The sequence below is a fragment of the Harpegnathos saltator genome, unplaced genomic scaffold (assembly GCF_003227715.2).
Source record: "Harpegnathos saltator strain DR-91 unplaced genomic scaffold, Hsal_v8.6 scaffold417, whole genome shotgun sequence".
NCBI lineage: Eukaryota > Metazoa > Arthropoda > Insecta > Hymenoptera > Formicidae > Harpegnathos > Harpegnathos saltator.
The window spans coordinates 17,962-41,611 of record NW_020230225.1 but is presented as its reverse complement, the minus strand read 5'-3'; the positions used below and the strand labels follow the sequence as shown (position 1 = coordinate 41,611).

Here is a 23,650-nt window from a genome sequence, read left to right as displayed (position 1 = left end):
ACATATAACATATGAGGCTGTGATGCAAAGACTCATTTATTAATATTAAAATAAATATATTTATAACAGTTGTGATAAAAACACTGATAGTTATACGAATTTCAAAAGTAGACGTTATGTACGGACCTTTATCTGTTTTCTCATTCAACTTAACCATGTCAACAGAATTTGAACCACCGTTGTTATGTAAAGTTCGCTATATTTTATGGTGCAATCGTCCTTGTGCTTCTTTTTTTATAGTGCTGAATGTATGCTACTGCTAAATTCTATTAAATGTTAGTATGTATGTCTCAAAAGTATCTTAATGTAGAAACATAAGTTTTTGTTAATATTTTTGAATCATGTAAGACTGAATTCTGTTTGAAGAAAGCTTCTGTGTATTATCAGAATAACAATTTTTTTGTTAAACTACACTATATACATACTAACTATATTTGTGTTCAGATATAAAATTTATTAAATAAAAAAGACCATGTTTTAAGTTTTGTTTTCTTATCCAGACAAACTTTCATAGCTGTATATGATATTACAACATACTATATTACAACATAAGACCATCTTGACCAATGAACATCTAACATAAAGTATCCACGTTAACAGTCTTATACATGCAGCCATACAGGTTTATCTGGATAGGCCTTTATGCTTTATTTCGTCAGAACCAATATATTTCATTATACAATGTGTTCCACAAGAGTTGTAAGATATTCACGGCGGGCCAATCTTATTGGGTCATTAGGTAACCAATTAGGGTTTAAGTTATTCGCATTATTGTTACCAGCATCCTGGTCCATACCCTCTTCTATAAACTCATCTATATCATGTTCACAACCTTGAAGGCAAATATTGTGAAGTACACAACATGCCAAAATTACATAAGGTATCAGATCGGCACAGCTCATATGCAAATACTTTAGCCGTCGGAATCTTCCCTTAAGAAGTGCAAAAGCTCTTTCAATAACCGCCCTCATTTTTGAAAGATGCTGATTAAAATTGTTCTGTGCCTGCACAGATAAAGGAACAATATTTAATTAAAGCAACTTACAGCACAGATATAAAAGAAGTTCTTGCTGCATTCTGAATTAAAACTTTAAACAGAAAGTTTACTACTCTACAATTGATTATACCTCAGTCATATTGCCTCTATTGATATGTGGAGCTATGCACCATGGCAGCACCGGATAAGCTTTATCAGCTATAATGAATTCATTATTAGGAAAAAAATCATTTTCATTTCTTCTTACTATATGCCAGAGATCAGAGTTCCTGAAAATTCTGGCATCATGAGCAGATCCAGCAAACCCAACAAAACAGTCTGTGAATATTAGGTCTGCATCGCACACAGCCTGCAGTGTAATGGCATATTCTTTTTTTCTTGTTCTATAGGAAATAGGATGAACCTATAAAAATAAGATAACAAAATTTGATAACAAAAGTATTTTTAGTTTCCATGAATTCTTATAAGTTATTCTTATAAGTTATTCTTATAAGTTAATTATAACTTAGGTTAAGTAAATTAAGATAAGTAAATTCTTACAAATAAGTTAACTTACCTTTGGCACTGGGATAGGAATGTGACATTCATCAATTGCCCCTATGACATCAGGAAGAGAGCCAATTCGTGAAAATCGATGTTTAACAGCATCCAATCGTTCACCTACAGGCCATTTAATATACCTGTCAGCTACATTATTCAAGGCATCCACAACTCTTCTCATGGAATCATGCAATAATGATTTGCTAATACCAAAGCGATCAGACACAGATCTAGAAAAGTAAGAACCGTGAGATATAAAATTTCTTTCCTTTTTACAACATTAAAAATACGTATCTTCGACAGACATCTGACATAAACTTACTTGAATGAATCAGGAGTTGCAAGCAATTACAGAACTGCAAGTAACTGTGTCCGGACATCTAAAGTATGTCTTCCACTTTCCGCTGTTCTAATCAGATCAGGTGCCAATATTTGCTCGAAAATTTCGTATGTTTCTCTAGTCATTCGGAAATGTTCTCTGAATTGTCTTTCTGAATAGTCACGTATTGTTATATTTACATAATCTTCAATTCTCGTAACGTGTCTGAAATCTCCTCGTTTACGTATCCGTGCCTCAAATATATTTGCCTCTTCATTCCAGCGATCGTATTCTTCTTCACTGCTCTCTTCATTCTGAGTTTTTCCAACAATTAATTTTAATAAATTATATCCACCAGTTATCGCACCGGCTACAAGTACAATATCCATTTTAGTAAATATACCTAGTATCTGGTCGTTCTTTGGTAATGGCTGAAAGCAGAACTCATGCGTCACACCTAGTACGTGAGAAGCGTTCGGTGACGTGACTAGTTGAGGGCACACTACTAACAAACTACTGTTCCACTGAAACAACCGAAGCACACTGTTTCCGAACGTACCCAATATTCGTCACAGACGTCCTTTAGAGATCCATCATAGACATAATGATGGAGATTTTATATAAGTTATATAGAGATTATATGGAGCTACTAGAGATTTAATGGATATACAATGGAGACTTTGTGGATGATCTGTCGTACTTTTATGAAAGAAGGAGGGCGTACTAGGTGGCGACGGGACGCCGTGCGTTCGGGACCTGCATCTCATTTTTCGTTCCGAGGAGAGAAAAATATCGAGAGTGCGGTAGTCGCTAGACCGAGAATCGAACCCGGGTCTTTCGCTTGCCGGGCGACTGCTCTAGACCACTGAGCTATCTGACGCTCCACGCTCACGACACTCTCCCCTCCCTAGATAACGTTGAGAGATGTCGTTCGGAAGCGACATCTCTAGTGCTATCCCGAACGCACGGCGACTACAGTTATAAAGCCTTTACAAATATAGCCACTTATCAGGCTTGAAGTACTTGTTTTATTTTTTATGTAAATGAAAAATATTAATAGTGAAATTTTAACGTAAGAAATAAAAATGAGCCATTTTTATTTATTACCTAACGGTTGAAGCGCAGACTGAAGTAAACAATACAATATAAACTAATTAAGGATGGAAGCTCACAGAATTTTGAGAAGTGATTTTATTTAATATGTAAAAGGAGCTAGTACATAGATGTGCACAAATATAATTATAAATATAAATACAAAAAAGTGCATATAAATTAAAGTGTAAATGTAAATATAAATATTGGCTGGCGTCTTCGAAGAACACTCTTTTTGGAACTCACGTTGCTGCTGTTGGACAAACCTACGCATCACCTGTATCTGAACGCTGTGATATGGTTGGACAATTACCTGCAAAAATTGGAAAATACATCTAAAAAGTATGACGGTTTGCAATTATGCTGTCTGATTAATCGTAAAGAACTAAAAAGCGAGGAAAATCTAGGATACAGGTGGTTAGTGCGAACATAAAATATATTGAAATAATTTGAACAGATATTTCTAAACGTTTCGTTAAAACAGAGGAGAGAGCGAGAGAGAAAGTACAATTCAAAGTAAATATAATAAGCAGTGGTCATATTGAACACTTGGAAATATCTGTTCGAATTATTTCAATATATGTTCGCACTAACCATTTGCGTCTTAGGTTCTTTTCGCTTTTTTTCGAAGTCAATATAATAAATAGTGGTTATAAATAGTGGTGAATTGTACTTTCTCTTTCTCTCTCTCTCTCTCTCTCTCTCTCTCTCTCTCTCTAGTTTTTTTTATATTATTTTAATGTTTTCTTTGTATCCTCAGAATTACATACAAATGTATGCGATATATGTAAGTTATTAAAAACTTCCTAGTATCATTGGCTACTTGCGCAGATCCTGAAAATAATCTTAATTAATCTCTTCATGTATTATTGTTCGGAACTAGCCCGAACATATGATAGCTCCGGAGAGCTGGCTGGAAGTACGGATCGCAGAGCGACGTCCGCCTGCGTCTAGGCTCGCTCGAGTCCGCTCGGTGACCGTCCGGTCGTCCTGATCAAAGGCCGGGGCCTCGCAAGGCGACCACAGACCCTGCTGATCAGGCAACGTCGCGCGCCGACTGGGCCATGCCCAGGGACGGCGGCGAGAACATGAGAGAAGAAGCACGCGCACGTGCCGACGTAAAGTGACACGCAGTGTAAACGCAATGGACGCAATAAACGCAGTAGTAACGCAGAAGAGAATAACGCAGAAGAACGACGCCGAAGAACCTAAACGTAGCTATATACAAGCGAAACAACGTCGCCTACGCAAGTCCCGCAGGACACACGTCCGTGACGTCAACGGTGCGCGGCACCCGAAGCACGCCAAGGACGTGCAACGAAACGACCTCCGTCGTTTCGGATGGCCTGCCCTTCCGGGCGTACTGGCCAATAGCCAGCCACGGTCCCGAGGACGCGTGGAAACGGAGCTCCGAGAGCTCCGGCTCGCAGGACGACCACGTCGCTCCTGCGAGAAAGCCAAGTTCCCAATGGACACTTGGACGAAGGAGCGCGAACGCTCTAAGACTGCGACCGAGCCGCTCCAAAACCGCCAAGGCCCCCTACGGACACTTGGGCAATAAGAGAGCTCGAAGCTCCGAGGAGACGGTCGAGTCGCTCCTAAGATCACGGCAACGCCGTGAGTCCGAGATCACAAAACGAGATTCGAACCATTTGCCTCAACCCAGCAGGGTGTATCGACGCCACCTTCAACTCAGCAGAGTCTATAGAGCAGTGGTTCGAATCTGAATGAAATACCGATCGCCCTAGGAAGCGCGTCGGTAATCACCAGTACACGATGTACTAACGCGTAGCACTACTTGCTACCTAAACTGGCCAGGCAGAAGACAAGACAAGGCCCGGACCAGGCATCGCGCGCCTGGTTATATATCCGGGCGGTCGAATCTTGCCCGCGGGCAGCGGAATCGCGAGCCGCGCTGTGTAGCGGCCGCGGTTGGACCTAGTGGGGGTCCCGCGCGCTCGCTCGCGAGAACCCGAGTCCCCCGCCGCCAGCGAGAACGCCCCGGGCACCAGGCCGCCCGCCTTGCAGCGTTGACTCGCACCGACTTTCCGTACGGCATCACGTGCCGTACGGAACATACCGCCCGCCTCCGTCGCGGCGACGGAAGTCAGTGGTGGAACAAATCCCACCAGGAAGGCCGCACTCGCGGCCTTGCGTCCGTGAAGGCCTGTTGAACCCCTTCATGTTGAAGGTTGATTGGGATGAGCCCCCTTCGGATCCACAGGGAGCCTCACCAGCTTGACCAGTGGCCGGGTCAAGGTCGAGTCCGCTGTGCGCACCTGCGCCACGCGGACGTGCCCATCCGGGCCAGGCAGCAAGCCGGTGATGCGGCCGAAAGGCCACCGAGTAGGAGGAAATCGGCTATCCGCCAAGAGCACGAGGTCGCCGATGTCCAACGGACGAGAAGCGATGAGCCACTTGCCCCGGACCTGGAGCTGGGCTAGATATTCTCTAGACCATCGCTCCCAAAGATGCTCCGTCATATGCTGGAGCAGCTGCCAGCGACTCAACCTCGCGACCTGAACGTCCCCGAGGGATCGCTCAGGCGGACACAACAGCGGGCGCCCAATCAGGAAGTGTCCAGGTGTCAGGGCCTCCAAGTCCTGTGGGTCGTCCGTCAACGGACACAATGGCCTGGAGTTGAGACAGGCCTCAATGCGAGCTAGAAGAGTGGCGAACTCCTCAAAGGTCAGTGCCTGCTCTCCTATTACCCGTCGCAAGTGGTGTTTGACGGACCGCACTCCCGCCTCCCACAGTCCGCCGAAATGCGGAGCTGAAGGAGGCATGAACTTCCAGGTGGTGCCCTGGTTACTCAAGGAGGCCGCGACCGGTCCCCCCAACGCCATGACCGCCTCAAACTGCCCTCGCAGCTCGCGGTCCGCACCCACAAATGTGGTCCCCCTATCGCTGTACACGGTAACCGGCAGGCCCCGCCGGGCCGCGAAACGATGAAAGGCCGCTAAGAAAGTCGGGGCCGAATAGTCACTGACCACCTCCAAGTGGACAGCGCGCGTGCTGAAGCAGACGAAGACAGCAATATATCCCTTGGAGGTGGTACGTCCGCGTCCTCGAGACGGACGCACCGCGACCGGTCCAGCATAATCCACCCCGGTGGCAGAGAACGGTGGATGAGGCAACACCCGATCGCGAGGCAGCGGAGCCATGAACGGGGTGATCGGGGTGCCCTTATGGCGTGTGCAGCGCACACAGCCCCGTATCACCTGGCGCACGAAAGAGCGCCCAGCTGGAATCCAGAATTCGCGCCTCACGGTGAGCAACGTAAGCTGCACTCCCCCGTGCAGCGTGCGTTCGTGCGCATCTCGCACAACGAGAGTCGCGAGCCGAGAGCGTCGCGGTAGCAGGACTGGCTGCCGTGCATCGATCGGTAACGCTGAGAATTGCAGGCGGCCCCCCACCCGCAAGAGGTCCCGCTCGTCCATCATGGGGTTGAGTGGCCGCAATGCCGATCTCACCATCAATGCTCCCCCCCGCTTCAGACGACCCAACTCCTCTGCGAAGAAGCGGTGCTGCGTAACCCGCAGCAGGCGCAGTCGAGCTTCACTCAGCTCGTCCGCCGTTAAGGGTCCACTGATCCGTGGGACTCGCAGGAATCGTCGTACATAGGCCATCACGCGGATGGCCTTGCGGAAGGAGCATGCTCGGAGGACACCGGACCAGTCCTCCGGGTTCACGGCCACCACGTGAACCATGCGCCGTTCCTCGCTAATGCTTCGGTCGACCGCGACACAAGTTAGACCCGGCCAGCCCGCCGGGTCCTCGACAAGCCAAGAGGGGCCACGCCACCAAAGGGCGTGTTCTCGTAGCCCGCCGGCCAACAAACCCCGGGAGGCGCAATCCGCGGGATTGTCGCCGGACGGGACATGCCGCCACGAGGCCCGCGGAAGGCTCTCGTGAATGTACGAGACGCGATTGGCGACAAAGGTGGTCCATCGAGATGGATGCCCTGTTATCCAATGGAGCGTGACAGAGGAGTCGGTCCAACAAACCAGGGAGGCCTCGGCAGAACCGAGCGCCTCCACAATGGCCTTCATGAGGCGCGAGAGCAGCTGCGCACCGCACAGCTCCAGGCGGGGCAACGATACCCGCTTTAGTGGGGCGACCCTGGTCTTGGACGCCAATAGAGCGACACGGGTGGTCCCATCAGACCGTCGAGCCCGTAAGTAGATGACGGCGGCGTACGCCCGCTCCGAGGCGTCCGAGAAGCCGTGAAGCTGGATCTCCACTTCAGGCGACCATCCGGTCCAGCGAGGAACTCGGATCGCGGAAACCTCCGCGAGCCCGGTGCTAAAGGCGTCCCAACGTCGCGAGAGCGGAGAAGGGAGAGCCTCATCCCAACCGAGCCCGGCCAACCACAAGTCCTGAAGGAGGATCTTCGCCAGTACTACCATAGGCCCCAACCAGCCCAGGGGGTCGTATAATCGCGCAACGACTGACAAGATGCCACGCTTCGAGATGGCTGATTGAGCCCCGGGGTTGACCGAAAAGCAGAATGCATCCTCGACCGGAATCCAACCGACCCCCAGCACAGATGCACCCACGGCCCCAGAGTCCGGCAAGAGGCACCAAAGGCTCGCGGTCCCCCTCCGGGATACCGGACAAGAGTTCCGGATGTGAGGCCGCCCACTTCCTGAGTCGGAACCCGCCCGCCATGAGCAAGCTGCTCAGCTCACGCTGTCGATGGCGTGCCTCCCCAAGGTCATCTGCCCCCGCAAGAATATCGTCGACGTAGGTTTGTCGACAAAGTAAGTCTGCTGCCCGGGGATAACGTTCCCGCTCATCCAGCGCCAGCTGGTGCAGCGTGCGGATGGCCAGATAAGGAGCGCACGCCATGCCATAGGTGACCGTGGTCAACCGGTACACCGATATTGTCTGCGTCTGGCTGTCTCGCCAGAGAATCTGTTGGAGGTGTTGATCCTCCGGAGCCACCCGCACTTGACGAAACATTTGCTCGATGTCTGCAGAGAAGGCCACTCGATGCATGCGCCAGGCAAGTAGAATCTCGCCCAGTTCTCGCTGTAAGCGCGGCCCCACGTGCACCAAGTCGTTCAACGACCGGCCATTGGTGGACGCCTGCGAGGCGTTGAACACCACTCTTACCTTAAGCTCGGGGGCTTGTTTAATCACCGGGTGATGTGGAATAAAGTAAGAGGGCCGCGGGGTCTCGACATTGAGCGGCAGGCGGATCATATGCCCCTGTCGTTCATAGTCAACAAGAAAGTCGCGATAGGCCCCGCCCAAGGAAGGCTGCCGAAGCAGTCGCCGCTCCAAGCGATGCAACGAGGCAGTGGCAATCCGCCGAGTGTCGCCGAGAGACAGCTCAGTCGGAGGGCTCCTGAAAGGCAACCGCACCTGATAGCGGCCGTCCGCACGACGCCGAAAGGACGCCGCGAAAAACTCTTCACAAGCCCGCTCCTCCTCAGAGAGCGGGGAAGCAACCGGAATCTCCTCCACCTCCCAGAAGCGCCGCAAGAGATCCGCCATGTTGTCCGACGCACACTGCACCACATGACAATGAGAGCCGCCCGCTCCGGCGGCAGACGGGAGAGCCCCGAACAGCACCCACCCCAAGCGGGTACGCTGCGCGACGGGAGCTCCCCGTGGGCCCCGGCGAAGCCCCGTCAACACGATCTCGGCGAATACCTCCGCTCCAAGTATCGCCTCGATGCGCTCGTCATCATCGTGATCATCCGCCAACCGGAGGTTCCTCAAATGCGACCACCTCCCCGTCAGCCAAGCCCTCTGCGGGGGGTGGTACGCCGTAAGCCTCGGTAGAATGAGGGCCTCCACCGTGGTGGAGAACGGGAGGCCAGCAGTTGCCCTGAGCCGCAATGACGTGCTGGCCCGCACCCGCTGAGGGGGTCCCTCTGAGACGCCCGACAGCCCAACATCCACCGATCTACGAGACGCGCGCAGCCGCTGCGCAAGCGCCTCGGACACCAGGCTCACCTCAGAGCCCTGGTCAATGAGCGCTCGAACCACAGCGGATCGGCCATCGGACGCCATCAGACAAACCCTGGCTGTGGCCAAAAGCACTCGCTGTGCAGGCATCCGCGTCGCAGCATGCGCCGTGACCGGCGCCTCCCCCGACGCCGCGGCCGGAGACTGCCGAGCGGAGTGCAGAAGTGAATGGTGCGGCTCTCCGCACTCCCGACATCGACCCTTAGACGGGCAAGCGGCCGCCTGGTGCGACGGACCGAGGCAGTTGAAGCACAACCCGAGAGCGCGCACCCTTGCCCGTCGCGAAGAGACCGGCCGATCTTTAAAGGCCGAACACTCTCTGAGTCCATGCTCAGAACCGCACCCAGCGCAACGGGTCGGCTTGGGCCGATGAAGATGTAGCGATCGTCGACCAGTCCGCTCGGATGCCGATGAGGCACGGGGGCCGTCCCCAATGGACGGAGCCGCGGCAACCGCCTCGAGCGCCACCCGACGCTCGTCCAGGAAGACTGCCAGTCGGTCCCAGCTCACTGGCTCGCGCCGGTCCGCGGTGGCCATCTCCCAGGCCCGCCGCGTTGCAGAGTCCAGCTTGGAACGGAGGATATTAACCAATATCACGTCCCAAGCATCCACTGGCTGGTCAAGAAGGCGCAAGGCGGCTCGCAGCTCGCTGGCTCGATCCAACAGCCTCCGAACCTCGGAGACGCTCTCCTGACGCATCGGGCCAATATCCCGGAAAGCGTCGAGATGCTGGTCCACAAGCAAACGACGTTTATCGTACCGTGCACATAGCGCTTCCCACGCTTGCTCAAACGAGCCAGTAGCGACGCCGTAGTGCCGGAGCAGACGTTCAGGCTCTCCCGACACGCTCTGTTTTAAATAATGCATCCGGTGAACTGATGCTAACGACGGGTTATCGACTATTAAGGACTCAAAGAGATCCTTAAAATTGCGCCATTCGTCAAACTTCCCTTCGAACTTCGGAATGGGAATGCGAGGCAACGAAGCCTCGGGCACTACTGCCTGCGCGGGGACTGCGTGAGCAGCCGACTCAGCCTCCTGAACCTTCAACCCATCGAGCAGGGTTTGGATTTCTGCGCGCTGCGCAATGTAGACTTCCTGTACCGTGCCACAGGCATCCTGTCGCACGTAGTCCGACTCTCGCACGGTCTTGAGGCGAGACGCTCGGATCGTGCGATGATCATCCTGGAACTGAGCCCAGTACGTGTCGAGAACCTGCAAACGAGACGTCAACCCGCCAACTGACTTCAGTTGACCGGACTTGCGTGCATTGTCCAGCAGCCGCTCCATGCGGTGCTGCCGGTCGTATTGCAGCTCGATGAGCCCAAGAATGTCCTCCTCCTTAGACATAACGGAGCCCGAGCTAACCAACCCGACCCAGGTCCGAGACTACCGCTCCCGATCCGGCTCGAAGGACCAAAATTATGTTCGGAACTAGCCCGAACATATGATAGCTCCGGAGAGCTGGCTGGAAGTACGGATCGCAGAGCGACGTCCGCCTGCGTCTAGGCTCGCTCGAGTCCGCTCGGTGACCGTCCGGTCGTCCTGATCAAAGGCCGGGGCCTCGCAAGGCGACCACAGACCCTGCTGATCAGGCAACGTCGCGCGCCGACTGGGCCATGCCCAGGGACGGCGGCGAGAACATGAGAGAAGAAGCACGCGCACGTGCCGACGTAAAGTGACACGCAGTGTAAACGCAATGGACGCAATAAACGCAGTAGTAACGCAGAAGAGAATAACGCAGAAGAACGACGCCGAAGAACCTAAACGTAGCTATATACAAGCGAAACAACGTCGCCTACGCAAGTCCCGCAGGACACACGTCCGTGACGTCAACGGTGCGCGGCACCCGAAGCACGCCAAGGACGTGCAACGAAACGACCTCCGTCGTTTCGGATGGCCTGCCCTTCCGGGCGTACTGGCCAATAGCCAGCCACGGTCCCGAGGACGCGTGGAAACGGAGCTCCGAGAGCTCCGGCTCGCAGGACGACCACGTCGCTCCTGCGAGAAAGCCAAGTTCCCAATGGACACTTGGACGAAGGAGCGCGAACGCTCTAAGACTGCGACCGAGCCGCTCCAAAACCGCCAAGGCCCCCTACGGACACTTGGGCAATAAGAGAGCTCGAAGCTCCGAGGAGACGGTCGAGTCGCTCCTAAGATCACGGCAACGCCGTGAGTCCGAGATCACAAAACAAGATTCGAACCATTTGCCTCAACCCAGCAGGGTGTATCGGCGCCACCTTCAACTCAGCAGAGTCTATAGAGCAGTGGTTCGAATCTGAACGAAATACCGATCGCCCTAGGAAGCGCGTCGGTAATCACCAGTACACGATGTACTAACGCGTAGCACTACTTGCTACCTAAACTGGCCAGGCAGAAGACAAGACAAGGCCCGGACCAGGCATCGCGCGCCTGGTTATATATCCGGGCGGTCGAATCTTGCCCGCGGGCAGCGGAATCGCGAGCCGCGCCGTGTAGCGGCCGCGGTTGGACCTAGTGGGGATCCCGCGCGCTCGCTCGCGAGAACCCGAGTCCCCCGCCGCCAGCGAGAACGCCCCGGGCACCAGGCCGCCCGCCTTGCAGCGTTGACTCGCACCGACTTTCCGTACGGCATCACGTGCCGTACGGAACAATTATTATATAAATTAAATGATATATGTGCATAATAATAATAAAAGTAGTATATGTCTCCCGTACCTGGATGATGGATATCTCTATTTCAACATTCCATACCTGAAGAATTTTCTCAAATGGAGTAATTTACAGCTACGGAAATATACTTATATTAAGATCTGTCTACTTCTCCATAGATTCTTGAATTGCGCTTTTCCTCGTTTTCAGATCTTGCTTTGGAGTGCCGGAACCATTCCATAACCCTTCGTTGAATCTTTCCTTGATCAGAATCTGACACATTGCGGAGAACGAATCCTAGAAAAATAATTTCTATGGTATGTAATAAAGTTCGATTCATTTATTTCGTTATTTTAATATATTTCATATATTTGTGATGGTTGCGTTAATACTCATTGAAAATAACTTTCATTAATTCCAGATTGTGTAATGCTGCTTTCCCACGTCGACCTTCCCAGTTGTACTGTTCCGCCAATCCGTTTGAGATTAGTTTATAGAGGCTTCTTTTCACCGCATCATCCATGTTATTTCCTCCTATGGATTTCACATACGCACGCTGCAAAGTTGAAATATATATTATATCATACGAGTGAAGCACAATAAAGTACATTTCAGGTAGCTTACTATTGTTAACTTACTATTGCATCGCCGCGTTGGGATTTAGGGTCTTTTAGAATGTCCTCAACCTCCATTAATTGGAATTTTTTTTTAGTGGAAATAAATCTTCAATATCCTCGAAGAGATATGTCGGGTTCCGTGATTTTTCTTTTTCGTCTGATTTCTTCACTAAAATATGCAACAAGTCCAATGACCGTCTTACATTATATTTTACGACGGTTATTTCTCGGGTCAGTTTTTTTAAATAGTCCACTGCAAATATAAAGTGTATTATTTATTATTATACACGATTAATACTATGCTACTTAAGATAAGAGATTTACAAAGGAAGTAGACTTGTTTATTTAGCCAAAAACAGCAATAAAGATTAATATCGCATCAATGTTATACTTTTGCATCCAACTATGTAACTTGTTACTTACATTGTTCGCAAGTTCGGCAGTTCGTTTCTTTTTAGGCTTGTTAAAAATTTCAACTTACCAATCGCTCCTTGCGATTGGTAATTTAAATTATCAGTATGGAGCTCGAGCTCCTTCTCCTGAATTTTGTGCAGAAACTAATGGATCCTGATGATGTCTCAGTGTGCCGATTCTTTATGCGATCTCGTTAGCTTCTTTTATCCTCCCATATGATGAACTTTCGTTACCTACGTCTAAACACGAGAAAAGGAAAATGTATATAAGGTAAAGGTACCTATGTCTGCACATGTACCTAATCTACTCTTATCGTTTTTTGTCTTTAAATACACTGAAAAAAGATATCTTAAAAATAACAAATATTTCTTTCAGAAACGCTAATTACTAAAGCGTATTTACTTAAATTAAAATTTTTTTTATTAAAAGCAAATATTGTTTACTCAACTGTTTAAGTTAATAACACTTGATTTAAATAAAGAGAATTTAAATTTAAATAAATATGCTATCAATACCTCTCTAAGAATTATTTGTTATTATTAAGATATTTTTTCTCTCAGTGTACGATTATTTTATTTTTACTATAGAATATATATATATATATATGTAATATATGTTTATATATTCTACACTAGTGGTCGGAATTACTTTCAGGCGTGTTTCGAGAGTTACGACTATTTCTCTTTCCTTATCTCTCCGCTCTCACGGTCATCCCTATAAATGACATATGACAGTCCTACACGCAGAAAAATACTCATTGCACAGCCAAAAAAAGCAAATTACTCGGTTCTTTTTATTTTTTTTAAGTAATACTTGCGAAAAGAACCCGCAAGTATATTATATACTCATCGTAAGAATCACATGTACTTAAAATAATTACTATTATATATATTAAGCTGTTATAAAACTCAAATTAAAGAAAATATTTTTCGTTGAAAAGAACTGTCACTTAAAAGAAATTTTTAAAAAACCGAATAATTAGCTTTTCTTGGCTGCACAATGCATTTTTTCATGTGTACACTGAGTTGCAATAAATTGTTCCGCGAGAGGGGAAATGGAGATCCTACACTCTGGTATATGGTCTGTTCTTTGTAGCTGCACTGCTGAACTGGTGCAATAAGTTAGAATGAGAAAATCTATATTTATCTTACTTTAACTTATTGCACCAGTTCAACAGTGCAGCTACAAAGAACAGACCAATAGTATGGTCTGTTCTTATTAACTGCACCGCTGAACCAGTGCAATAAGCTACAGTGAGAAAACCTATATTCGTCTCACTTTAACATATTGTGCCAGTGCAGCAGTGCAGTTGCAAAGAGCAGACCATAAATCTGACGTAATCCACGTGTCCGGCGTGACACTTGTAGAAATTGTCGTCGGAGCGTATAAGCAAGGGAAGAGAAATAGGCATAGTTCTCGAAAATCATCTAAAGTGCACGAGTAATTCCGAACCACTGTTCTATATACTTCAAATATTCGTACTTAAAGGCCAAAATAATAAGAATGTGCAGAGAGTTGCATATGTTAAAACGTTAATTTCACCGTGCATAAGTACTTTATATCACAGTGTTTACTTACCTTTACAAAATGAGCGTGTGCCTTTATATGACATCGTCGGTGATTCATAATCGTTATGTCTGGTGAAACTCTGGAAAGTGACATTCTCCGAACGTTCACTACAAATATTTTCATCAGCGTCGTTTCTGCGTCGTTGAACTATAAATATTAAAAGACATTAAAATATTAATATAATATTAATGTAATACCAATCAACAATAAATTTTCTCCAACATTTAAGACGTATTCGGTAATTGTTACATTATTGCTTTTTGCTAAAAAGCTTTAATATTTTGAGTGCGTGTGTGTGTGTGTGTGTCTTATCTCTGTTTTTTCTACAGAAATATACGATAAGAACATTACTTTTGAATCAAGATTTGTTCTTATATGTTAGCAAAGTGATTGTGTGATTAATTTGAATATATTCGTGTCTTCAAACAAAAAATTGATCTTTAATTGGATGATTGATTTCCTTGGTTGAAGACGAATATATTCAAATAAACACAATCATTTTGCTTACATATAAGAACAAATAATCTTGATTCAAAACAAATGTTTTTACTGTGTCTTATGTACAAATAGGTGACTTCTAAACACCCAGTGTTTTACATCTATTTCTAATTACCTTTCAGAGGAAGAGATGGAGGAGGTAAATAAACAGTTGTATATGGCTCTTCCTCACTTTCCAATGAAGTAAACACTCTTTTTTTTGTTCTATGTTTCCTATATTCCTTTCCCTCCTTTTCGGTATCCATATCTGATGTGTAAATAGCCCTATTTGCCTTCTCATCAGCTGTTTCCAAAGATGCTGAACATATTATAGACATATCATTAATAATATTCATGTTATTAAATGTATTATGTTAAATTCTAATCTTGTTTAATTAAAATATTACTTACAATATTCGCCAAATATCCGAATAACTGTGTGGAATGTCCAGTTGGTGCTTGGAACTTCTTCTTTTTCTACCGCTTTTCTAATTCTTTGATCTGTTTTGTAATGAAGGATATTTGCACAGGTCTCCATTTTGCAGCCACAGTTTTGGTATAACCTGAATATCATCTTTAAACTCTGCGACCACAAATCTTCGACTGAGCAGTCTTTCCCTGCCAAAAGAAAAATCACTCTACGAGCAATTTGTCCATCATACATCTGCATGTACATATATACACAGTGACAGTTTTTGAAATATAAAGAATTAAGGTATGTATAAAAGACAAATAATTTTATTAAATCTGGACAGTGTGTGCGTGAGTGCGTGCGTGCGTGCGTGTGTGTGTGTGTGTGTCATAAGAATCTCCATCATCAATTTATAGTATTTTTAGCGGTATCACTGCAAAGTAATCGGTATCTTTATATGGCAGTTTTAAGAATTTATGATTGATTTTGCGTAGGGGCCAAACTTGAAGAGCAGATAGTTCTCTTACTTTGAATATACCCAAACAAACAGAACTACATGGAGTACTATATAATTCCTCGACAACCAAGAATTTGCGACCTATTGCAACATTAGTACCTTCAGTTGTAATAGCGATATTTTCTAAGCACACTACATCGTTTCCTATAAAGCAACAATTGTTTGAAGATTTGATCGAAAGGTAAAAATCTGAAAATTTTATTTTTGAATATTGGGGACTACGGCAATCTGATACGAATGGACCATTATCATGTGGATCTTTGACACATATTTTTGAAGGACTTTCATCGCCACAAGTTGTCTTACAAATACTCTGATGGCTTGCTAATATCATGTTCTAATTCTAATCAATTATGGCCAATTCTAGGTCGATTTATGTTTCACGGAAAAGTATATCTTATCGATTGTTATTTCGGCAAAAGTAAACCAGCGGATGCAAATGAATTTTTACAGCAATTCGTAAATGATATCAATATTTTGATAGATAACGGCGTAACGTATAATGGAAAAACATTTTCAGTCTCAATACATTCAATCGTATGTGACGCACCTGCAAAATCTTTCATCACTTTTACGAAAGGTCGTAACGGATATTTCAGTTGTCCAAAATGCACAATGGGAAGCGAGTTTATTGCAAATAGAATTTGTTTCCCGCATGTTAATTACCAAAAAAGAACTGATAATAGTTTTCGTAACCAAGAACAAGAAGAGCACCATCTCGGTTGGTCTGTGCTATTAGATATAAAGAATTTCAATATTATATCCGGGATACCATTAGATTACATGCATATGATATGTATAGGTGTTGTAAAGAAGCTAGTAAAATTATGGATAAATGGTCCTTTGGAAACCAGGTGTTTAACATCTAAAACACAAAAAATATCTCCAAAAACCTTCTAGATATCAGACATTTTATTCCGAAAGATTTTGCAAGAGGACCACGAGCATTAGAAGATTTTGCTCAGTGGAAAGCAACTGAGTTCCGTCAACTGCTCTTGTACACTGGGCCTGTAATATTATATAAAGAATTACCATTTATTCCCATTATCTGTGTCTACACGTTGCTGTACGCATATTAAGTGAAAAAAATACTCAGTATATTGAATATACTGGAAATTTATTGAAGCATTTTGTTACATGTTTCATTAAAATTTACGAGCCAGAATTTACATTCCATAACATTCACGGTCTTCTGCATATAAGTGACAGCGTAAAAGAACTTGGACCGTTAGATACATTTAGTGCCTTCCCTTTGAAAATTTCCTGAAAAAATTGAAATCTACGTTAAGGAAGTTTGAGAAACCATTAGAGCAAATTAGCAATCGCTATGCTGAAATGAGTATTTGTAAGACAACTTGTGGCGATGAAAGTCCTTCAAAAATATGTGTCAAAGATCCACATGATAATGGTCCATTCGTATCAGATTGCCGTAGTCCCCAATATTCAAAAATAAAATTTTCAGATTTTTACCTTTCGATCAAATCTTCAAACAATTGTTGCTTTATAGGAAACGATGTAGTGTGCTTAGAAAATATCGCTATTACAACTGAAGGTACTAATGTTGCAATAGGTCGCAAATTCTTGGTTGTCGAGGAATTATATAGTACTCCATGTAGTTCTGTTTGTTTGGGTATATTCAAAGTAAGAGAACTATCTGCTCTTCAAGTTTGGCCCCTACGCAAAATCAATCATAAATTCTTAAAACTGCCATATAAAGATACCGATTACTTTGCAGTGATACCGCTAAAAATACTATAAATTGATGATGGAGATTCTTATGACACACACACACACACACGCACGCACGCACGCACTCACGCACACACTGTCCAGATTTAATAAAATTATTTGTCTTTTATACATACCTTAATTCTTTATATTTCAAAAACTGTCACTGTGTATATATGTACATGCAGATGTATGATGGACAAATTGCTCGTAGAGTGATTTTTCTTTTGGCAGGGAAAGACTGCTCAGTCGAAGATTTGTGGTCGCAGAGTTTAAAGATGATATTCAGGTTATACCAAAACTGTGGCTGCAAAGTGGAGACCTGTGCAAATATCCTTCATTACAAAACAGATCAAAGAATTAGAAAAGCGGTAGAAAAAGAAGAAGTTCCAAGCACCAACTGGACATTCCACACAGTTATTCGGATATTTGGCGAATATTGTAAGTAATATTTTAATTAAACAAGATTAGAATTTAACATAATACATTTAATAACATGAATATTATTAATGATATGTCTATAATATGTTCAGCATCTTTGGAAACAGCTGATGAGAAGGCAAATAGGGCTATTTACACATCAGATATGGATACCGAAAAGGAGGGAAAGGAATATAGGAAACATAGAACAAAAAAAAGAGTGTTTACTTCATCGGAAAGTGAGGAAGAGCCATATACAACTGTTTATTTACCTCCTCCATCTCTTCCTCTGAAAGGTAATTAGAAATAGATGTAAAACACTGGGTGTTTAGAAGTCACCTATTTGTACATAAGACACAGTAAAAACATTTGTTTTGAATCAAGATTATTTGTTCTTATATGTAAGCAAAATGATTGTGTTTATTTGAATATATTCGTCTTCAACCAAGGAAATCAATCATCCAATTAAAGATCAATTTTTTGTTTGAAGACACGAATATATTCAAATTAATCACACAATCACTTTGCTAACATATAAGAACAAATCTTGATTCAAAAGTAATGTTCTTATCGTATATTTCTGTAGAAAAAACAGAGATAAGACACACACACACACACACGCACTCAAAATATTAAAGCTTTTTAGCAAAAAGCAATAATGTAACAATTACCGAATACGTCTTAAATGTTGGAGAAAATTTATTGTTGATTGGTATTACATTAATATTATATTAATATTTTAATGTCTTTTAATATTTATAGTTCAACGACGCAGAAACGACGCTGATGAAAATATTTGTAGTGAACGTTCGGAGAATGTCACTTTCCAGAGTTTCACCAGACATAACGATTATGAATCACCGACGATGTCATATAAAGGCACACGCTCATTTTGTAAAGGTAAGTAAACACTGTGATATAAAGTACTTATGCACGGTGAAATTAACGTTTTAACATATGCAACTCTCTGCACATTCTTATTATTTTGGCCTTTAAGTACGAATATTTGAAGTATATAGAACAGTGGTTCGGAATTACTCGTGCACTTTAGATGATTTTCGAGAACTATGCCTATTTCTCTTCCCTTGCTTATACGCTCCGACGACAATTTCTACAAGTGTCACGCCGGACACGTGGATTACGTCAGATTTATGGTCTGCTCTTTGCAACTGCACTGCTGCACTGGCACAATATGTTAAAGTGAGACGAATATAGGTTTTCTCACTGTAGCTTATTGCACTGGTTCAGCGGTGCAGTTAATAAGAACAGACCATACTATTGGTCTGTTCTTTGTAGCTGCACTGTTGAACTGGTGCAATAAGTTAAAGTAAGATAAATATAGATTTTCTCATTCTAACTTATTGCACCAGTTCAGCAGTGCAGCTACAAAGAACAGACCATATACCAGAGTGTAGGATCTCCATTTCCCCTCTCGCGGAACAATTTATTGCAACTCAGTGTACACATGAAAAAATGCATTGTGCAGCCAAGAAAAGCTAATTATTCGGTTTTTTAAAAATTTCTTTTAAGTGACAGTTCTTTTCAACGAAAAATATTTTCTTTAATTTGAGTTTTATAACAGCTTAATATATATAATAGTAATTATTTTAAGTACATGTGATTCTTACGATGAGTATATAATATACTTGCGGGTTCTTTTCGCAAGTATTACTTAAAAAAAATAAAAAGAACCGAGTAATTTGCTTTTTTTGGCTGTGCAATGAGTATTTTTCTGCGTGTAGGACTGTCATATGTCATTTATAGGGATGACCGTGAGAGCGGAGAGATAAGGAAAGAGAAATAGTCGTAACTCTCGAAACACGCCTGAAAGTAATTCCGACCACTAGTGTAGAATATATAAACATATATTACATATATATATATATATATTCTATAGTAAAAATAAAATAATCGTACACTGAGAGAAAAAATATCTTAATAATAACAAATAATTCTTAGAGAGGTATTGATAGCATATTTATTTAAATTTAAATTCTCTTTATTTAAATCAAGTGTTATTAACTTAAACAGTTGAGTAAACAATATTTGCTTTTAATAAAAAAAATTTTAATTTAAGTAAATACGCTTTAGTAATTAGCGTTTCTGAAAGAAATATTTGTTATTTTTAAGATATCTTTTTTCAGTGTATTTAAAGACAAAAAACGATAAGAGTAGATTAGGTACATGTGCAGACATAGGTACCTTTACCTTATATACATTTTCCTTTTCTCGTGTTTAGACGTAGGTAACGAAAGTTCATCATATGGGAGGATAAAAGAAGCTAACGAGATCGCATAAAGAATCGGCACACTGAGACATCATCAGGATCCATTAGTTTCTGCACAAAATTCAGGAGAAGGAGCTCGAGCTCCATACTGATAATTTAAATTACCAATCGCAAGGAGCGATTGGTAAGTTGAAATTTTTAACAAGCCTAAAAAGAAACGAACTGCCGAACTTGCGAACAATGTAAGTAACAAGTTACATAGTTGGATGCAAAAGTATAACATTGATGCGATATTAATCTTTATTGCTGTTTTTGGCTAAATAAACAAGTCTACTTCCTTTGTAAATCTCTTATCTTAAGTAGCATAGTATTAATCGTGTATAATAATAAATAATACACTTTATATTTGCAGTGGACTATTTAAAAAAACTGACCCGAGAAATAACCGTCGTAAAATATAATGTAAGACGGTCATTGGACTTGTTGCATATTTTAGTGAAGAAATCAGACGAAAAAGAAAAATCACGGAATCCGACATATCTCTTCGAGGATATTGAAGATTTATTTCCACTAAAAAAAAATTCCAATTAATGGAGGTTGAGGACATTCTAAAAGACCCTAAATCCCAACGCGGCGATGCAATAGTAAGTTAACAATAGTAAGCTACCTGAAATGTACTTTATTGTGCTTCACTCGTATGATATAATATATATTTCAACTTTGCAGGGCGCTTATGTGAAATCCATAGGAGGAAATAACATGGATGATGCGGTGAAAAGAAGCCTCTATAAACTAATCTCAAACGGATTGGCGGAACAGTACAACTGGGAAGGTCGACGTGGGAAAGCAGCATTACACAATCTGGAATTAATGAAAGTTATTTTCAATGAGTATTAACGCAACCATCACAAATATATGAAATATATTAAAATAACGAAATAAATGAATCGAACTTTATTACATACCATAGAAATTATTTTTCTAGGATTCGTTCTCCGCAATGTGTCAGATTCTGATCAAGGAAAGATTCAACGAAGGGTTATGGAATGGTTCCGGCACTCCAAAGCAAGATCTGAAAACGAGGAAAAGCGCAATTTAAGAATCTATGGAGAAGTAGACAGATCTTAATATAAGTATATTTCCGTAGCTGTAAATTACTCCATTTGAGAAAATTCTTCAGGTATGGAATGTTGAAATAGAGATATCCATCATCCAGGTACGGGAGACATATACTACTTTTATTATTATTATGCACATATATCATTTAATTTATATAATAATACATGAAGAGATTAATTAAGATTATTTTCAGGATCTGCGCAAGTAGCCAATGATACTAGGAAGTTTTTAATAACTTACATATATCGCATACATTTGTATGTAATTCTGAGGATACAAAGAAAACATTAAAATAATATAAAAAAAACTAGAGAGAGAGAGAGAGAGAGAGAGAGAGAGAAAGAGAAAGTACAATTCACCACTATTTATAACCACTATTTATTATATTGACTTCGAAAAAAAGCGAAAAGAACCTAAGACGCAAATGGTTAGTGCGAACATATATTGAAATAATTCGAACAGATATTTCCAAGTGTTCAATATGACCACTGCTTATTATATTTACTTTGAATTGTACTTTCTCTCTCGCTCTCTCCTCTGTTTTAAACGAAACGTTTAGAAATATCTGTTCAAATTATTTCAATATATTTTATGTTCGCACTAACCACCTGTATCCTAGATTTTCCTCGCTTTTTAGTTCTTTACGATTAATCAGACAGCATAATTGCAAACCGTCATACTTTTTAGATGTATTTTCCAATTTTTGCAGGTAATTGTCCAACCACATCACAGCGTTCAGATACAGTAGTATCTGCGTAGGTTTGTCCAACAGCAGCAACGTGAGTTCCAAAAAGAGTGTTCTTCGAAGACGCCAGCCAATATTTATATTTACATTTACACTTTAATTTGTATGCACTTTTTTGTATTTATATTTATAATTATATTTGTGCACATCTATGTACTAGCTCCTTTTACATATTAAATAAAATCACTTCACAAAATTCTGTGTGCTTCCAACCTTAATTATAGTTTATATCATACATCTACGAGAGCTTTATAACGTCCATGGAAGTCCTTAAAACGTACAAAAATCATCCATTAGATCTCCATTACGTATCCGTAAGAGCTTCAGTAGCTCCATATAATCTCCACATAACCTCCATAAAATCTCGATCATTACGTCTAAAATACATCCAGTGGAGGTGCTATAAGCGGACATTTGGATGTTCAATGGAGATCCATTGGATGATACATGGACGTCCATTAGAGGTTATGTATCTCTATGATGGATGTTCAATGGACGTCCATTAGATGTTTTGTTCCGTGTGGGATGTTTCCTGTGTCGAGATTTTCTCAAATGTTAATTTGTGTTAATTAAGAAAAATAATATACACTCTAAGAAAAATAAAAATAAATAGAAAATAAAAAAATATTAAAAATTAAAAGAAATTAAAAGAGAAAAAACCTCTTCGTAGATTACTACTGTAACGTGATGAAGAGACTTACATATTGAAATACATTACAATAATATAACCAAATCTAATCTTTTGTTTCACAGATGATCATTTGTGTATCTTTGAAAGTAATTAATTGCATATCCTATTCATGTTTTTTTATTAATTTATGCTGTTTCGATTGATTTTCATAAATATTTATAACGAATTACTTCCAACTTTAACAACCGAAACCACCCCAGATAGCCAAACTTGTGCGAGCAGATTTCGAGCAAAGCCTGCTATCATAATTTGATGGCAAATAGGCAACAAATTTAACGCAGAATCTGTTGTATCAAATTATGCCACCAATCTGCGGTCAAATATGCGTCGGATCCTGCTATCGGATATTTGACTGCAGATTTGTAGCAAAAACCGCGCAAAACTTGCAGTAATTTGACGGCAGATTGGCGACAGAAACCGAGCAAACTCTGCGCTCAGACTTTGCACGTAGATTGGCAGCAGGACCTGCACGGTTTCTGCCGACAATCTGCTCGCACGGGCTGTCACGCAAGTCCTGTCGACAAAACACGAGCCTAATGAGGACACAGATGGCTATGGTTTTGATGTGGGGATCTGATCGAAATTGGCGTCAATCTGCGCGCATTCTGCTAGCATTTTGCTTACTAGGACCATATTAATTCGGCCATTTTGATTTTTGAACGTCTGATTTAAAATTAGCAATTAACGAATTCCGACATGTACTCTGGGTATACATCGTTCTACAATTTTTCAACAAGTATACTAATGAAAGTCAATATAATATTCTTATCTATCCGTACCGTTGGATTCGCTTATCGATTTCAACAACTTTGACTCTTCATATCTCCGAAACCAAACCTATATTCAACTTGAAATTTTTCCCAGATTAATATCATAAGCTATATCATAAGCATTATCATAAGCTATCATTTAGATTTAAATCATAATTCGATTCAATCCGTGAAGTCCACTAAACAGACGAAACTTGCGGTTGCTCTTGGAGTGTATATTTGAGAGTAAATTCGAATAATTGAGTTTAAACACTCAATATTTGAATGTTTCTTTCAAAAGAGTTAATTTTATATTAGTTAATCTAATATTAGATTTGAAATGTTATTATTGAAATGTTATGTTTGTTAATCATTTTTACCTCCTGAAGATGCAAGCAATTCAGTTT

The 23,650-nt window shown here is 42.7% G+C and overlaps 4 protein-coding genes and 1 long non-coding RNA gene across 7 annotated transcripts; 1 reads left to right on the top strand and 4 right to left on the bottom strand.

Moving 5' to 3' along the window:
- Nucleotides 1-475: 475 nt before the first annotated feature.
- LOC112589181 (protein ALP1-like) lies at nucleotides 476-2,042 on the bottom strand. The gene is made up of 4 exons (XM_025301422.1): nucleotides 1,860-2,042; nucleotides 1,554-1,767; nucleotides 1,128-1,400; nucleotides 476-1,004 (listed from the first exon to the last, which is right to left on the bottom strand). The coding sequence occupies exons 2-4, from the start codon at nucleotides 1,716-1,718 to the stop codon at nucleotides 675-677; spliced, it is 768 nt and encodes a 255-aa protein (XP_025157207.1). The 5' UTR covers nucleotides 1,719-1,767; nucleotides 1,860-2,042; the 3' UTR covers nucleotides 476-674.
- Nucleotides 1,886-10,277, bottom strand: LOC112589182 (uncharacterized). The gene is made up of 3 exons (XM_025301423.1): nucleotides 7,487-10,277; nucleotides 5,183-7,398; nucleotides 1,886-2,380 (listed from the first exon to the last, which is right to left on the bottom strand). Exons 1-3 carry the CDS (start codon nucleotides 10,275-10,277, stop codon nucleotides 1,886-1,888), a joined length of 5,502 nt encoding a protein of 1,833 aa, XP_025157208.1.
- A 1,744-nt stretch (nucleotides 10,278-12,021) lies between these two features.
- On the bottom strand, nucleotides 12,022-15,346 carry LOC105188675 (uncharacterized). Of its 2 annotated transcripts, XM_025301418.1 has the most exons (6): nucleotides 15,047-15,346; nucleotides 14,772-14,954; nucleotides 14,168-14,305; nucleotides 12,599-12,828; nucleotides 12,197-12,428; nucleotides 12,022-12,114 (listed from the first exon to the last, which is right to left on the bottom strand). In XM_025301418.1, the coding sequence occupies exons 1-4, from the start codon at nucleotides 15,309-15,311 to the stop codon at nucleotides 12,770-12,772; spliced, it is 645 nt and encodes a 214-aa protein (XP_025157203.1). In that variant the 5' UTR covers nucleotides 15,312-15,346; the 3' UTR covers nucleotides 12,022-12,114; nucleotides 12,197-12,428; nucleotides 12,599-12,769. The 2 variants fall into 2 exon arrangements, with proteins under 2 accessions (XP_025157203.1, XP_025157204.1); XM_025301419.1 differs by lacking the exons at nucleotides 12,022-12,114; nucleotides 12,197-12,428 and adding an exon at nucleotides 13,238-13,303 and having other exon boundaries at nucleotides 12,661-12,828; nucleotides 13,868-14,305.
- A 2,087-nt stretch (nucleotides 15,347-17,433) lies between these two features.
- LOC105184942 (uncharacterized) lies at nucleotides 17,434-20,758 on the top strand. Its single transcript, XM_025301417.1, has 6 exons — nucleotides 17,434-17,733; nucleotides 17,826-18,008; nucleotides 18,475-18,612; nucleotides 19,952-20,181; nucleotides 20,352-20,583; nucleotides 20,666-20,758. The coding sequence occupies exons 1-4, from the start codon at nucleotides 17,469-17,471 to the stop codon at nucleotides 20,008-20,010; spliced, it is 645 nt and encodes a 214-aa protein (XP_025157202.1). The 5' UTR covers nucleotides 17,434-17,468; the 3' UTR covers nucleotides 20,011-20,181; nucleotides 20,352-20,583; nucleotides 20,666-20,758.
- On the bottom strand, nucleotides 20,610-22,345 carry LOC112589179 (uncharacterized). 2 transcript variants are annotated; one of them, XR_003113345.1, is made up of 4 exons: nucleotides 22,179-22,345; nucleotides 21,739-22,072; nucleotides 20,905-21,011; nucleotides 20,610-20,800 (listed from the first exon to the last, which is right to left on the bottom strand). It is a non-coding gene; the product is annotated as an uncharacterized LOC112589179 (long non-coding RNA). The 2 variants fall into 2 exon arrangements; XR_003113344.1 differs by having other exon boundaries at nucleotides 21,739-22,315.
- Nucleotides 22,346-23,650: the final 1,305 nt, after the last annotated feature.